The following is a 13,872-nucleotide window of genomic DNA, read 5'->3' as shown; positions in this document are numbered from 1 at the left end:
CCACAGCCAATACCTAAGTGAATGAGCATGGCTTCCCTTCCCCTTCTCCTTCCCCTTTCTGTTCCCCTTTCTCTTCCCTTTTCTTTTTTCTTTCTTTCTTTCTTTTTTTTCTTTCTTTCTTTCTTTTTTTCTTTCTTTCTCTTTCTTTTTCTTTTCTTTCTCTTTCTTTCTCTCTCCTTTCTTTCTCTTTCTTTCTTTTTCTTTCTTTCTTCTTTTTCTTCCTTTCTTCTTTTTCTTCCTTTCTTCCTTTCTTCTTTCTTTTTTTGAGATGGAGTCTTGCTCTGTGGCCCAGGCTGGAGTGCAGTGGTGTAATCTCGGCTTACTGCAACCTCTGCCTCCTGGGTTCAAGCAATTCTCTGTCTCATCCTCCCTAGTAGCTGATATTACAGGCACCCACCACTATGCCCAGCTAATTTTTGTATTTTTAGTAGAGATGGGGTTTCATCATGTTGGTCAGGCTGGTCTCAAACTCCTGACCTCTGGTGATCTGCCCGCCTTGGCCTCCCAAAATGCTGGGATTACAGGCGTGAGCTGCCAGGCCTGGCCAAGGCTGTGTTTCAGTAAGACTTAATGTATGGACACTGAAATGTGAATTTATGTAAGTTAATTTTCAAATATCACAAAATATTATTTTTATTTTGATTTCTTTCAACCATTAAAAAATGTAAAGCCATCTCAGCTTATGTACCATTGAAAAGAAAGTGGTCAGCTTAGTTTGTGGACCTCTGACAGAGCATTGATTCTTCCTTGCCTCTGTTATCTTAACACTGGGAACAGGTCAGGGGAAGGGATGGTTTCCATTGTGTGATTTTTCACTATGCTTATTTCTTCCCTGAGAGAAACAAATAAGATTAATTCAATGTAATCTACTCTATTAACAGTTCCCTCTCTCCTCTTTTTTCTTCCATTCACATTCTCTTTTGCAATAAAAGTTAACACACAATATTGAATTCAGTGAATACAAATTACTGACGTTTTCTTCTGTGCTTTGTTTTATTATTCTCTCCTGTTTCTTGATTTCCTCAAAACAGACTAGTAAAATAAAGAAGGAAGGAATGGCTTTGTAAGAAATCAATTTGGCAAAGAAGGGATGGAATCAAAGATATTCCTAACCATGTAGGTTTAATGACTGCCTATCGCAATACCTTAGGTAAGGACCTCCTTAAGCAAAGATGTGAATGATAAAATTCTCCTGGACCCTTCTCTACATAATTGTTTTCCATCCAAGTATTTGTCACTTTGTCCCCCAAATTATAATCGTTCTTTGCATAGAATTTCATTTGAATCACTGAGTTGGGCTTCCTAATCTCCCATAATACAAAAAGAAACAAAACATGTAATGCAACTTGCCCCCCCCCCCTTTTTTTTTTTTTAAGGTTTTTGTCCAGGCCATGTAATTATTTATCAAAAAGTAGGTGCACTAAAAATATGGTCTGCTTGACATGGATGCAAAATGGTTGGAAGAGATGTAGTTACTCATGACTCATTGGGAGATGGTAGAAGATACCAAAAGTGGTTTCACAGGAGTTCGTTCTGCATTTGCTTGTTTGTTTTGGATGAAATAGGAAGCATGCTCAGTGACTATACAGGTGACATCAGCTGAAGTGTCAAGTAATACATTGTAAGGGCATAGGCAGAACTAAATTTTATAGGATTGGAAAAGTGTTTCATGGAAAAACAAGCTACAGAATTTAGTATAAAGAAAGACCCATGGATTTGGTACAAGTGCCACATGGTACATGACAGATTGTGTGAGAAGATGGCAGGAGTGGACCTTTATAGCAGAACCTTATTTTCTCACAGAACATGACTATGATTCCTTATCAGCAGTGTTTTCAAAAATCAAATTGAAAGCAGGGCATGTGAATGGAAATGCAGCACATAGACCTGCAAGAAATTCCACTCATCTTTACCGACTCATGAGTCATTCCCTCAGCAGAAAACAGTCTAAGGATCCTTAATTAAAGAACAACATAGACATTTGGGAGAAGATTTAGAACACAAAAGTAAACTGCAGAGAATAAGCTATATAAAAAAGGGTTATACATATCTATTATTTAGTCTAACGGGAAAAAAAGGACCGAGAAATTTGTGATTATTGAGGAAGCGGGAGGTTTGACACAAAGCATAATTATCAGCTATTCTGCATTGCCTGGGTGGACAGAAAAAGAGGAATTAGGCTTTGGCCATGAGATAGGAAGTGTGTGGCATGTGAGTCTTGTTAAACCACGAACAGTCATACAAGCATAGAATCACTTTCAGGAGGTCTTCACAAAGGCTAGTATCTAGTGGGCTGGGTTAGTTATGTGCATGTCTGAAGGAGACGGCAGGCTATACCTTCTATCCAAATGAGGTGAGAAAAGTGAGAAGCTGAGCATGTGGATCAAACACTTAAATCTTATGTGAGCCATGAGCTTACCAGAGTTTCCTAAAAGCAAATGATAATAGGTTGTTCTTTATTCTTCTTTTGCTTCTTCATATCTCCTTCTTCTAAAGAAAACCTAAAAAGTACAACTTCTCCTTTGTCAGAACTTGTCTAACAAGCAATGGAACCCATCCTCACTGGGTCATCTAAGGCTGAAAACCAAATGTTTAGAAACTGACTCCTAGGATTTTTGAGCCTTTCATTTTGATCTTCTAGCGAGAAGATCAAATGTTCACAACATTGGATGCTCCTCCCTTTAAAAAAATTTTCCTACCCATGGGGCTGTTTAACGGCTCCCATTGGTTCCCGTACGCTCAGTGAGCGATGATGTTGGCATGCAGAGCAGTGAAACTGCACAACTGGAAACTTCCGGTGAATGAAACTGATGAAGGCATGATAAATGCTGAGTAATAATTTCATTCCTGGGCCTTAAACACCTAATTATGGGACTAATAAAGTAGAAGTAGACTATGTGAAAGACCCTGCCCTAAGAAAAAGACTCTCCTGGTCAAAATCCACAAGAGCACCTGGAACCGCGAGTAAGGAATAACTTACAACTTCACATATACCTATCAGGCAGCACACGTGAGAGCAGCGTGAAGACACAGGATTCAGAGGCAGCTGAATAATCAGCATGGGATATGAAGGTTTTTGATCTGGTTAAAGATCACGTATATTCTTAATTTTCCCAGTTATGGTAAAATACAGAAATGGATTGTATACAAAATAGAGATAATGATAGCAAGATGTAATTAAGTCATTAAGTGATACCTTTAAAAATAATCTTAGTAGTTTTAATGATTTTTCTTGTTTTAAAAGTTCAATTTTAAGACTAGACTGATTTCATTTTACTCTTTTTATTCAAACTTACCTATGCTCGAACAATAATTCCAGTGAATTTTTAAAACACTCTGTAATAGGCATATTTTCAATTTATACCCAGGGATGAAATGCATTATTGTGTTATTATAAAATGCATTTTGTGACTCAGTTTAATTTTCCCTCTATGATAGCCATACTGTGCTGTGCTCAGTACCTGAATTTATAAACAAGTCTAGGTAGCTGATGGGTAGTGGATACGTAGTCCCCAGTTTGTTTTTGCTGGTCCGTGTCCAAACCAGAGCAGCTCTGAGCTGTTATTGAACTTTCACTCACACTCTAAATTCAGAATTCATATAGCCTTTATCCTATCCACAGTCGTCTCTCACATATCTACTTTTGGAAGGATAGCATTAAGAGATTAAGTGGTAAACACATACCCCAATTCACTTTAATGAACAATTCACCCCTAAATGGTTTATGGTTTATACAAACAACTCTAAGAATACAGTACCACTATTCAATAGTGGTTTTATTCATAGATTTATATGTGAAGAAAAAGGTCTGACTTGCTGCAAGCCTGCCTTCTTGGCCCTGCCTCGACTTTAAACTAACCACAGCAATGGCTAAGCTGTCCTGAGTCAATGGACCCACTCACACAGAATTCACTTCATCTGTACCTTGAGGCTTGTGACAGTTGTCTCAACCCTCTCCTCAAATGATTTGAAAGTAGGAGAATTCCTAAAATAACAAAAAGAGAGAGGTCAGCTCCAAAGGCCTAGCTGTCTTAGCAACCATGCTGTTTGGTTTTCTGCTCATATTTATAAACACAGCCTCTGCCACAGAGCTACCTGTCAGCTTGCCACCTACACCAACCACGTTTTAAAATGTATGTCACTTCTGTTAGGTTAGGTTCAGAAACCATAACCTGACATGGAATTTTTCTAGGTAAAATGATCAGATACTCAACTATACAGTAAATAATATGGTATTTGGCAATGACACAACTGTAATAATTCCATGGTACACTGTAAATCATTTCCAATGAGCCAGTGGAGCAATGGGTAGCTTAAGTTTTCATTTAGCATTTACTGTTTCTATCACAACACTCCTCTTCCCGACTCAGGTTTTTTAGTAAGCAATGGAAAATCCGTATGAAGAATGTCATGTTTGAGTTTTGCCACTTGGCATTTTTTAAAGTCATTTATTTCAGCAAATGTGAGACAATTCAGAAATAGTGCAAGGAAAAAAATGTTCATATATTTTTTCTTTTCCATGCCTTAAAAAAATAATCATTTTGACAACTTACATGAAGTGGTGTTTTGGAAAGTTAATGCTTTCATTATTTTAAGATGAAATATACCCATTACCTACCTAATGTCCAATCAAATGGTGTTATTAGCACGTGTTATTTTTCCTCCCAAATAGGATATACCTACTTGTTCTCTTACCAAACAGAACCTTTGCAGCCTAATGGCTTTTTTTTTCTTTTTTTTGATAGAGAGTCTTGCTCTGTAGCCCAGGCTGGAATACAGTGATGTGATCTTGACTCACTGTAACCTCAGCCTCCCAGGTTCAAGCAATTCTCCTGCCTCAGCCTCCTGAGTGGCTGGGACTACAGGTGCCCACCACCACATCCAGCTATTATTTTGAATTTTTAGTAGAGATGGGGTTTCACCGTGTTGGCCAGGCTGGTCTCGCACTCTGACCTCAGGTGGTCCACCTGCCTTGGCCTCCAAAAGTGCTGGGATTACAGGCGTGAGCCACCGTGCCTGGCCCCTAATGGCATTTTATTTGTGACTCATTCATTGTATTAAATAATCTATACATAATTTTGTTGCTTTAAGCATTAAAAACTTCATTTGGTGCTTTCTGGTTTTCTATATTGGATTTGGCCCTATGATATTATAATTTAATGACATCACTACCATTAAAAATACCACCAACTCCTACTAAAGAAACAGGAACTGAACTAAGTGTATTTTAAATCTTGTATCCATGTCAGCTTTCAGCAGCAACAACTGCCATCATTTTCAGATCAAATAATTCAACTAAATGTTGAATTAATAAGGCACTTGTTATTCTCTCTTGAGTGAAGAAAAAAAAAGTAAAATAAGAGGAATGGCCTAGAAAAACTTTATAAAGGAGAACAGCTATAGAATATAGGTTTCATTGTATGGTGCGGAATGAAGTATCACTTTTATACTACTAAAAGGCAATGAACATAGATGTTTATGAGTGAATTTGGGGATTGTCTCCTGAGTCTTTGGTGCTCCACATGGTCAGAAATGTACCTGCATTCAGGCTGCACAGATTAACAATGGTGAGTTCAGAGGGCCCTGACATAGCATCACATTTTGTGTATGACTCAAACACGAGTCAAATTCCTACAAGTGATCCTCCATAATCCTGTTACATGATGAAATATTAGTAAAATTATACTTGCATGACTCAAAAAGTATATAGTTATTGGCACTTCATTTCCATTGCAGGTTTTATTTGGTCAAGCCTGCACACATGACTGCCTGTCATCCATCAGTTACACAGGCCCACAGTGAGGAAATGGTTCATGGGTATATGTTAGACAAGCAAAATAATTTTTTTTCAAGTTAGTTTCAGGCAAGCTCATGCAGACTACATTTGACCCATAAGCCACTACTAGATGAATTCCTGGTTCACAGGGGAAAACTATGTTAATTTTTGCTAGCCTTCTTCTGACACCCAGATTTAAAATTTGACAAGTAAAGGGGAACAGAGCCTTAGGTAACACTACCCAACTGGAGTATTCTTATACTAGGGAGAGCAAGCCATTCAAAGATGAACTAAGCAATCTTGAATGTGTACTCTCTGTTTACCACCAAATACAGAAAACTAAATACTGTGGTTAAATTTCCAAATCAACCTATTAACCACATAACCCCAGTGTAGAAGAGCCTTCCTTCATAAAATATAATAGAACAGACATTCACCTAATTAAATTATACTAGAATACATGCTGGAGAACAGGGAGAAACTCTTTAATCAGATTTAATCAGATGTACAACTTTAATCAGATTTAATCAGATGTACAAACTTTTAGCACTGCAAATGACCCTAGGAAGAATTTGGCTTCATGACAGTTAAAAAACAGAGGAAAAAGCCGGGCGCGGTGGCTCACGCTTGTAATCCCAGCACTTTGGGAGGCCGAGGCGGGCAGATCACGAGGTCAGGAGATCGAGACCACGGTGAAACCCCGTCTCTACTAAAAATACAAAAAAAATTAGCCGGGCGTGGTGGCGGGCGCCTGTAGTCCCAGCTACTCAGAGAGGCTGAGGCAGGAGAATGGCGTGAACCCAGGAGGCGGAGCTTGCAGTGAGCCGAGATTGCGCCACTGCACTCCAGCCTGGGCGACAGAGCGAGACTCCGTCTCAAAAAAAAAAAAAAAAAAAAAAAAAAACAAAAACAGAGGAAAAGATTATTTATATATATATAAAGAATTTGGCTTCAGCCGTCTCAAACTATTGAAAGTAATTGAACTCCTTCTATAATGCATTCAAACCACGATATTAAAATAAAGCAGGTAGAAGAGGCATAGCTCTGACTGAAGTGGGGGAAGATCCCAAAGGCTTCATCTCCAGGCAGCCTTAGGGCTCAGTGGGTGGAGGGGCACCTTTGACAAGCAGCTAATCTGGTTCTAGCCTCTTATTTTAAATATGATGAAGCTGATACCATTGAGGTGATTTTCCCAAGAGTGCAAAGTTAATCCTTGGCAGAGCTGGGCTAGAGCCTGCATTTTCCAATTTTCAATTTAACACTCATTCCTGTCTTGCTATTAGTTTAATTTTATCTGATTGCATCACTATGCTATGCAAACTTGAAGTTAGGAATGTCTTTCTCACCAGTTTTTATCTGGTCAGTAATTATACTGACATTTTATTATTTAACAAACATCTCACCTTAATATCTACCTTAAAAATCCTAATGATATCCTTTCTAGAACTTTAGCTTTCTTAGTCTTCAATCCTTTCATTTAAACTTGCCCCCAGGCTGGCATTTAATTCTGCTGAAATAAGAAACCCAAGTTGCTTGGCATGTTCAGACACTGTGCTAAATGCTTTATGTAGGTTCCTTTGTTTATGCCTCACAAACACCATATGAAGTAGGTCTTATTTCTTGCAATATATGGATAAAAGAATTGAGGTTAAGTCACTTGTCTTGAGTCACACAGGAAAGGCTAGATTTAAGCCAGGATGTCTGCTCAAAAGCCCAAGCTATGCAATTCTTCTACAGAATTGTCAGCCTTTTCTTCCGAAGACCATCAGCAATTTCCTTTCACATAAAGCAGGGGAACCCCATAAGTAAATATAAATAAAATAACACCTTAAACACATTTCATATTAATATTACATAAAATATGTTACACACATTACCTCATAGCAGGCATACTTATGGAATGGCGAATGGAGTAGCTTCAGAGCAAAAGCAGATTAAAGGGGAAAAAAGAAAAAAGAAGAGAGCACACATAAGTACATGAAAAACTCCCTATTCGTAGTTCTAAAACAGCAATTCCAAATATCTGAAATATTCCCTGCCCAACCAACCAAGATGATATTTGTTTTCGTTGGGTATAATGGGCATAGTCAGCTTTCAAGGGTATAAATGAAAAGTAGATGGTGGATCCATGGTTGCATATTATTTTACTTTCTGCAGGCTCCTTTTGCCAGGAAATCTGAGAATGTCTGGTTTCTCCCAGGTGAGCCCAGTAGCCCATGGGCGTCTTCTCCAGGCCCAACCTAGGTCTCTACTCCCTTCTGCTCAGGAAGACAGTAAGGAGCAAAAGGCAGTCCCCAGGAAATAGAGCCAGGCAGGTAGAAGCTAATCATTCCATGGTAGAGAAACTGGCCAGAGGAAAGCAAGAAGTTAACATAAGACTTTCAAGGAAGTACATGCCAGGCAAACACAGTTCTCATAGGCCATAGGGACTTCTGCATCCATTCTGGTTTGATTGTCAAGATGACTGATTTGTACTAGATGATTGTCAAGAACATCTGGTACAAATACAAACATTCCTGAGAATTTTAAGAGATTTAGACTTCTCATCCTATTAATCCTAGTAGCTGATTCATCTTCCCTCTGGTTGATTGCCTGTTACTTTCTGTTGAGTTCCACTCAGAAATCAGGCTGGGCAAGGGGAGGAGCACAATGGGTCCATTTTCCTGGCCTAGTGCTGGCTCCCACCTCACACTTTTCAACAGCGTCCCTGCTTTCTCTTCTCTCAAGGAGCTAATAGTTCAGGGACCAAATCTGTCACCCTTCCCTGATAATATCCACTGAGGGCATTAGTATGGGTAGCACTTTGCTAGAACACAGAAAGGACAAAGAAATTCATGGGATACTTACGGTCTTACCCTAGACACTCGATTTAGAAACTATTAGGCAGATATTTCCTCAGAAATTACACTTCAAAAGCATCACTAAAAGAGCCTCATCTGCATTACCAATTGGTGTATCTCTGTAAATATAGACCGCTTTCTTAGGAAAAAAATGTAAAAAATAAAAGTATATAATAAGATTCCAGCTAAAAGAAGGCTTAATTCGGGGGCTTGGGACTAACAGTCATAAACTTCTTAACATACGTGCTTTTCCAGTACTTCCCTTCAACTTCAGAAGGCACAGAAAGTTGAAGGTGAAATATCAACACAAATGATGGGTACAAGAAATTCAGAGAAACATGACAATCTAGAGAAAATCTGTTTTTGTTTCTCAACTTTACTTTCTAGAAGTTTTAGAAAACATATATAACTTTCAATCTCCACTTTCTTTTTTTTTCTTCTTCTTTTCAATTCTAAGAACCTCTGTCAACACCGGAAGAAATGGTGCAGAGAAAGAGACTCCTGAGAGATTGCTCAGCAAGCGAAATGGTGTAAATGATTCAGAAATGAGATAGAGATGTACTTCAATAAGTTCAAATGTATTAAGTGCCCTATAAACTATCTTCCTGGTCACAGACACTCTCTGGAAAATAGAGTAGTTTTGTTGGTTCAGGCACAGTGTGAATGAAAGAAACAGGGAGCCCTGGAAAGCAAGGGGGCAGCAAGGGAGTGGGCAAAGCCCCACACGCAGCCCCATGGCGCTTACCCGATGGAGTGAGACCTGCAGCCGGGAAGCACAGGAGAGAAGAGCAGGAGCAGAGTTAGCAAACAGGAGGCAGAGAAACACTGCACTGCCCTTGGTGGTCCCCTTTCAAGGGCCCCAGAGCACAGACAGGGTAGCTTCATTTACCACTCTTGATTACACTGACTTTTTAATGTCTCTGACAAATCATTTTACCAACTCAGGTTTTGCTTCTAACTATTATTCCTATAAGTATATAACAATGATTGGACTATCATAAAATGACATGCCTTCTCCAAACATTTTGTCCCCACTGGATCACAGTTTGAACAAATTAACTGAGAAGTTCCCAGAAGATGCCAATATTATTAGAAAAATGATTCCAACCACTTGGATTTCCTCAGAGTACTTTCCTAAGTGTGACCTCATTTTAACTTCACAGGAAATATTTTGGTTAAGTGGGTATTAACAATGTTATTTTATGGATGGAGAAAGAGAGTGGGCAATTCCATGACAATCAGGTTAAAATGAGAATCTTACTTAGCTCAGAAAAATATAACTTATTTTTACAAAACATACCAATTACATCTTAACATAAAGCTTTTTTTTCAGCTATTAAAAGGCCCAAATTCTAGGTTTTACAAAATCTGTAAATATTAAATTGGAGTTATTTTAAAGAAAAACTGAGAAGTATTGTTTTTCTTCCAAGGTATCTGAATTTTGCTGGTAATGTTTTTGAATACATTCAGAAATTTGTTACCAGAATGCACAAAAATGTTATAGCATAACTAATAAAAATGTAGACTAATATGACACTTTTAACCATGTGGGGCCACCTTGTAACTGAGCTGGTCACTTAAAGATAAAAAACTGCTATTTTTTGAGTGCATAATACACGTCAGGCTTTCTTCTGCAACTTTTATAATAGTCCAATGACATTGTTATTCTTATCTCCATTTTATTAGTCAGAACCCCAGGTACAGGCGAGCTGAGTTATGTCTGTCTTCCTCATAAACTGACCCCCTGAAGCCAAATTATCCGGAAGCTTGTTATAAATGCAGATTCCTAGACTTCACCCCAGACTTACTGAGCACAACCTCTGAGAGGTGCAACCTAAGAATATGTATTTTAAACAAGCTTCAGAGGTGTTTGTAAGGTCTCCTAAAGATGTAGAAGCACTATTCTAGTTAGCAGTGTCATGCTGGAGTTTCCAGGGTTCAAGTGAAAGATTTCAACACAGTATGAAGAGAACCAATTTTATAAACATGGGAAAGTATGTTTTCTTGGGTATAACAGGTTATAGAGTGTTTCCTATTTTAAAGGATTATTTAATTAGTTTAGATAAATGTTATAATGCCATTACAATTATTACAAATTTTATTTGTAATCACATTAGGGGTAATTAATAATCCAGAAGGGTTACCTGTTTATCACATCTGCTTCTGAAGAATTTTAATTACTTTTTATTATTGTGGCATTAGTAAAAATGAAGATAAAACAATGTACTCAGATTTATGCATATGTCCTTGTAAATGCCTAGTTGTTAAAATAGTGAATGAATATTGCGGACAGTCCAGCAATTTTTGAAGTAAATAAAATTTAATAATATAATTTATAAAGATATATCTATAAGTGTAAAGATAGAAAGATATTTGCCTCTCAGTGTCAAAGCTTTTCCTTCTTTTTTTTTTTTTTTGAGACAGAGTCTCACTCTGTCACCTAGGCTGGAGTGCAGTGGCATGATCTGGGCTCACTGCAACCTCCGCCTCCTGGGTTCAAGTGATTCTCCTGCCTCAGCCTCCCCAGCAGCTGGGACTACAGGCACACACAACCATGCCTGGCTAATTTTTGTATATACATATTTTTTTTTAATGGAGACAGGGTTCCACCATGTTGGCCAGGCTGGTCTCAAACTCCTGACCTCAAGGGATCCACCTGCCTCAGCCTCCCAAAATGATGGGATTACAGGCATGAGCCACTGTGCCCAGCCCAAAGCTTTTTGTTTTTAATAAAAAAGTAATAGTTTAAGAATCCAGTAAAATAAATACGCACAGATTTTTTTTAAAAAAAGAAATTTAAAATGTGCTCGAAAAGTTTTTAAAGAATATAGGGAAAAATGAAACTGATTTCTAAAGAAAAATCCTCCAAGGCATATTAGCCAAATGCAAAATAAACTATGACCAGTATTTAAATAAGCAAAAACTAAAAGAGTAATAATTCTATATAAGATAAATTCCTTGTACATAATATGAAAAACTATTGCCAATACTACATTTTTTTTTTTTCTGATGCCTCCAGTGAGAACTTTTGGTTCTCAAGTCAAAATCAACCTTGATGGTCACCCTTATTTTATGTAACAGTGAAAGACTGAAAATAACGAAAATGCGTAAGGGTACTTATCTAAAAGCATTGCTATAGCTATGCACTGGGAGATAAATTCATTAAAAATGAAGGTGCAATCAATATTTAACATACTCACGAAATATTTCTAAAATGAAGAAAGAAAACTACCAGAAGTGTATGTGTATGTTATCTTTATGGAATAAAAGGATAAATATGTATATATTTAACACGGAAAAAATATACTAGATGGATATATACAAATATATAACTTAGAATAGTTTATCGGAGCGCATTCCACTAAATGCATATTTTAATCTATTGTCTATATTACAGCTAGTAAGATTTTACACGTGCTGCATTCTTTTGAAATCTGCCTCACTACCCTGTATCTTCTATTTTTACCAGGTCAGGTCCTAGTAGAAACAGCAACTCTGGGACCAGGCCACCTAAGCCTGGCCTTCAGGCAGAAAACGTTCCAATGTGAAAATTTATCTTAGTCATCAATAATATCAGCCATATAACATTTTTATCCATTAAAATAAAAAAAAAACATACTGAGATGAGCAGCTAATAGCTAGTGCTCCCTTCAATCGGAAAGCCAAGGGCTTAGCACCGTTCCCATAGTATTTTCCCACAGTACCTCATGTCTCCGAACTTCTTGCTGATGGCCGTTCCAACGTTGCTGAAAGCTGCAGTTGCCTTCTGCCCTGCGTGACTCAGGGTTTCATGTGTTTTCTTGTAGCTAGAAATAAAACAGAACAACACGGTTTTTATATCATGATCGCCCATAAACAATTCATCTTCCTTCTCACTCCTTACTTTGAAAATGTCCTTTCCTCAACAGATTTAGGAAGAAGATCCACAAAACCAACTGTTTCCATTCATTGTCTGGGGATGATGGGTTGGCTGCTGTTCATCAGAAGGAAAGTCAGACCATTAAATCTGAATTTAGTACGTATATACAGATACAAATGCAAATACAGATCTGAATGTGCAGATCTTTCATGACAAATAATGGAACTGCTCAGTGAGCAGAATGTTGTTCTTGAAGTGTATTAGTTCTAAAACAGACACTTGTCAATGAAAGCTCTAGGCACCAAGGATGACACAGAAATTAGAGAATGCAGGTTTAGGTTCTGAATGGACATCTAAGCTTATACTGTTAATTTGGGTAAAGTAAGCCAGAAAAAGGCAAAATACAGCTAGTTATTTAGCTTAGTTTTCTAGTATTTATAACTGGGAATAATAAAGGCACATCATCTGAAGACAATATAGTGACTGTTTTTCAAAACAGTTTTAGGAATATATATTGTGAATATTTGTTGATAGGCCTATGTCATACTAGACTTGACTTCTTGAGGGCAAGGAAGCCATTCATCTTTGTGTCCCTAGTCTCTGACAAAGGGATAAAGAAGAAACTCAATAAAAATAGTAGATGAACAAGTGGGTGATATCAAAAGGGACAACCTTTTGTGACTCTGAACTGGGAGTAGTGGCACTAGGAAAAGAAAGAAGTATGATGGATTACAGGGATATGATGGACAGATTTAACAGGAGATGGTAAGTGACAAATAAGAGCAAGACAAAAGATTGTCCTGAGGATGTGAGCATCATGACAGGAAGGACGGTGGTGCTACCTATAGGGATGAGAAATTTCTAAGTTGGTTATGAAAGTGGGAAATAAAAGGTACATAACTTGAGGAATAACAGTAAATCAGCAAAATTTTTATACACATTAAAAAAACCCCTCAAATCTTAAAATGCATATGCTGTCTTCTTCTGATTTATGCTGCTCCCAGGTAAGTTCTCCCAAAACCCTGTTATACTTGCATGCATATGGTATCTGTAAGAAAACATTATACCCTATGAAATCAGCTATGTAGGAACTGCCCTTTTTCCTCTACCCCTTCTATCTTCCACAAGTCATCCAGTCGTAAGTATGATCTCAGGCTCTAGTGAATGTTTTCAAATATGTGCCTTGGTCTTCCCTAGGACAGAAATAACTTTATTAATGTGGTATTCTTTTTGTGAGCAGAATGGAATCTGTCTATAATATTGTTAGCATTATATGTTATTTATTAACACAATGCCTGTTTTTTTAGGAAGCATAAAAGACATACATTAACTAGATCATAAAACCAAATGTTCATTTACTAAACAGACATTTCCTATCAAAAATGCAAAGACCGGCC

The 13,872-nt window shown here is 37.7% G+C and overlaps 2 protein-coding genes across 14 annotated transcripts in view; one reads left to right on the top strand and one right to left on the bottom strand.

Moving 5' to 3' along the window:
• Positions 1-13,872, bottom strand: part of TPD52L1 (TPD52 like 1) — a 116,166-nt gene that overhangs the window by 2,387 nt on the left and 99,907 nt on the right. For 3 of the 10 annotated variants that reach the window (XM_003255658.3, XM_012506079.2, XM_012506080.2), the window contains exon 4: positions 12,321-12,422. In XM_003255658.3, coding sequence (XP_003255706.1) covers positions 12,321-12,422 — 102 coding nt within the window. Of the gene's footprint in view, positions 1-3,924; positions 3,986-7,653; positions 7,693-9,361; positions 9,377-12,320; positions 12,423-13,872 lie in introns of all 10 variants that reach the window. The other 7 variants (XM_004087642.3, XM_030809638.1, XM_003255657.3 and 4 more) reach the window with 5 other exon arrangements.
• HDDC2 (HD domain containing 2) overlaps positions 1-13,872 on the top strand; it is an 82,748-nt gene that overhangs the window by 41,430 nt on the left and 27,446 nt on the right. For 3 of the 4 annotated variants that reach the window (XR_004029347.1, XR_004029348.1, XM_030809634.1), the window contains exon 6: positions 12,531-12,631. Coding sequence is in view for 1 of the 4 variants with exons in the window: in XM_030809634.1 (XP_030665494.1) it covers positions 12,531-12,631 (101 nt within the window). In the remaining 3 variants the exon portion in view is untranslated. Of the gene's footprint in view, positions 1-12,530; positions 12,632-13,872 lie in introns of those variants that run through there. The other variant, XR_004029349.1, reaches the window with a different exon arrangement.

The sequence above is a fragment of the Nomascus leucogenys genome, chromosome 3 (assembly GCF_006542625.1).
Source record: "Nomascus leucogenys isolate Asia chromosome 3, Asia_NLE_v1, whole genome shotgun sequence".
NCBI lineage: Eukaryota > Metazoa > Chordata > Mammalia > Primates > Hylobatidae > Nomascus > Nomascus leucogenys.
Note: the sequence above shows the minus strand (reverse complement) of the source record. Positions and strands in the feature narration are given on the sequence as shown.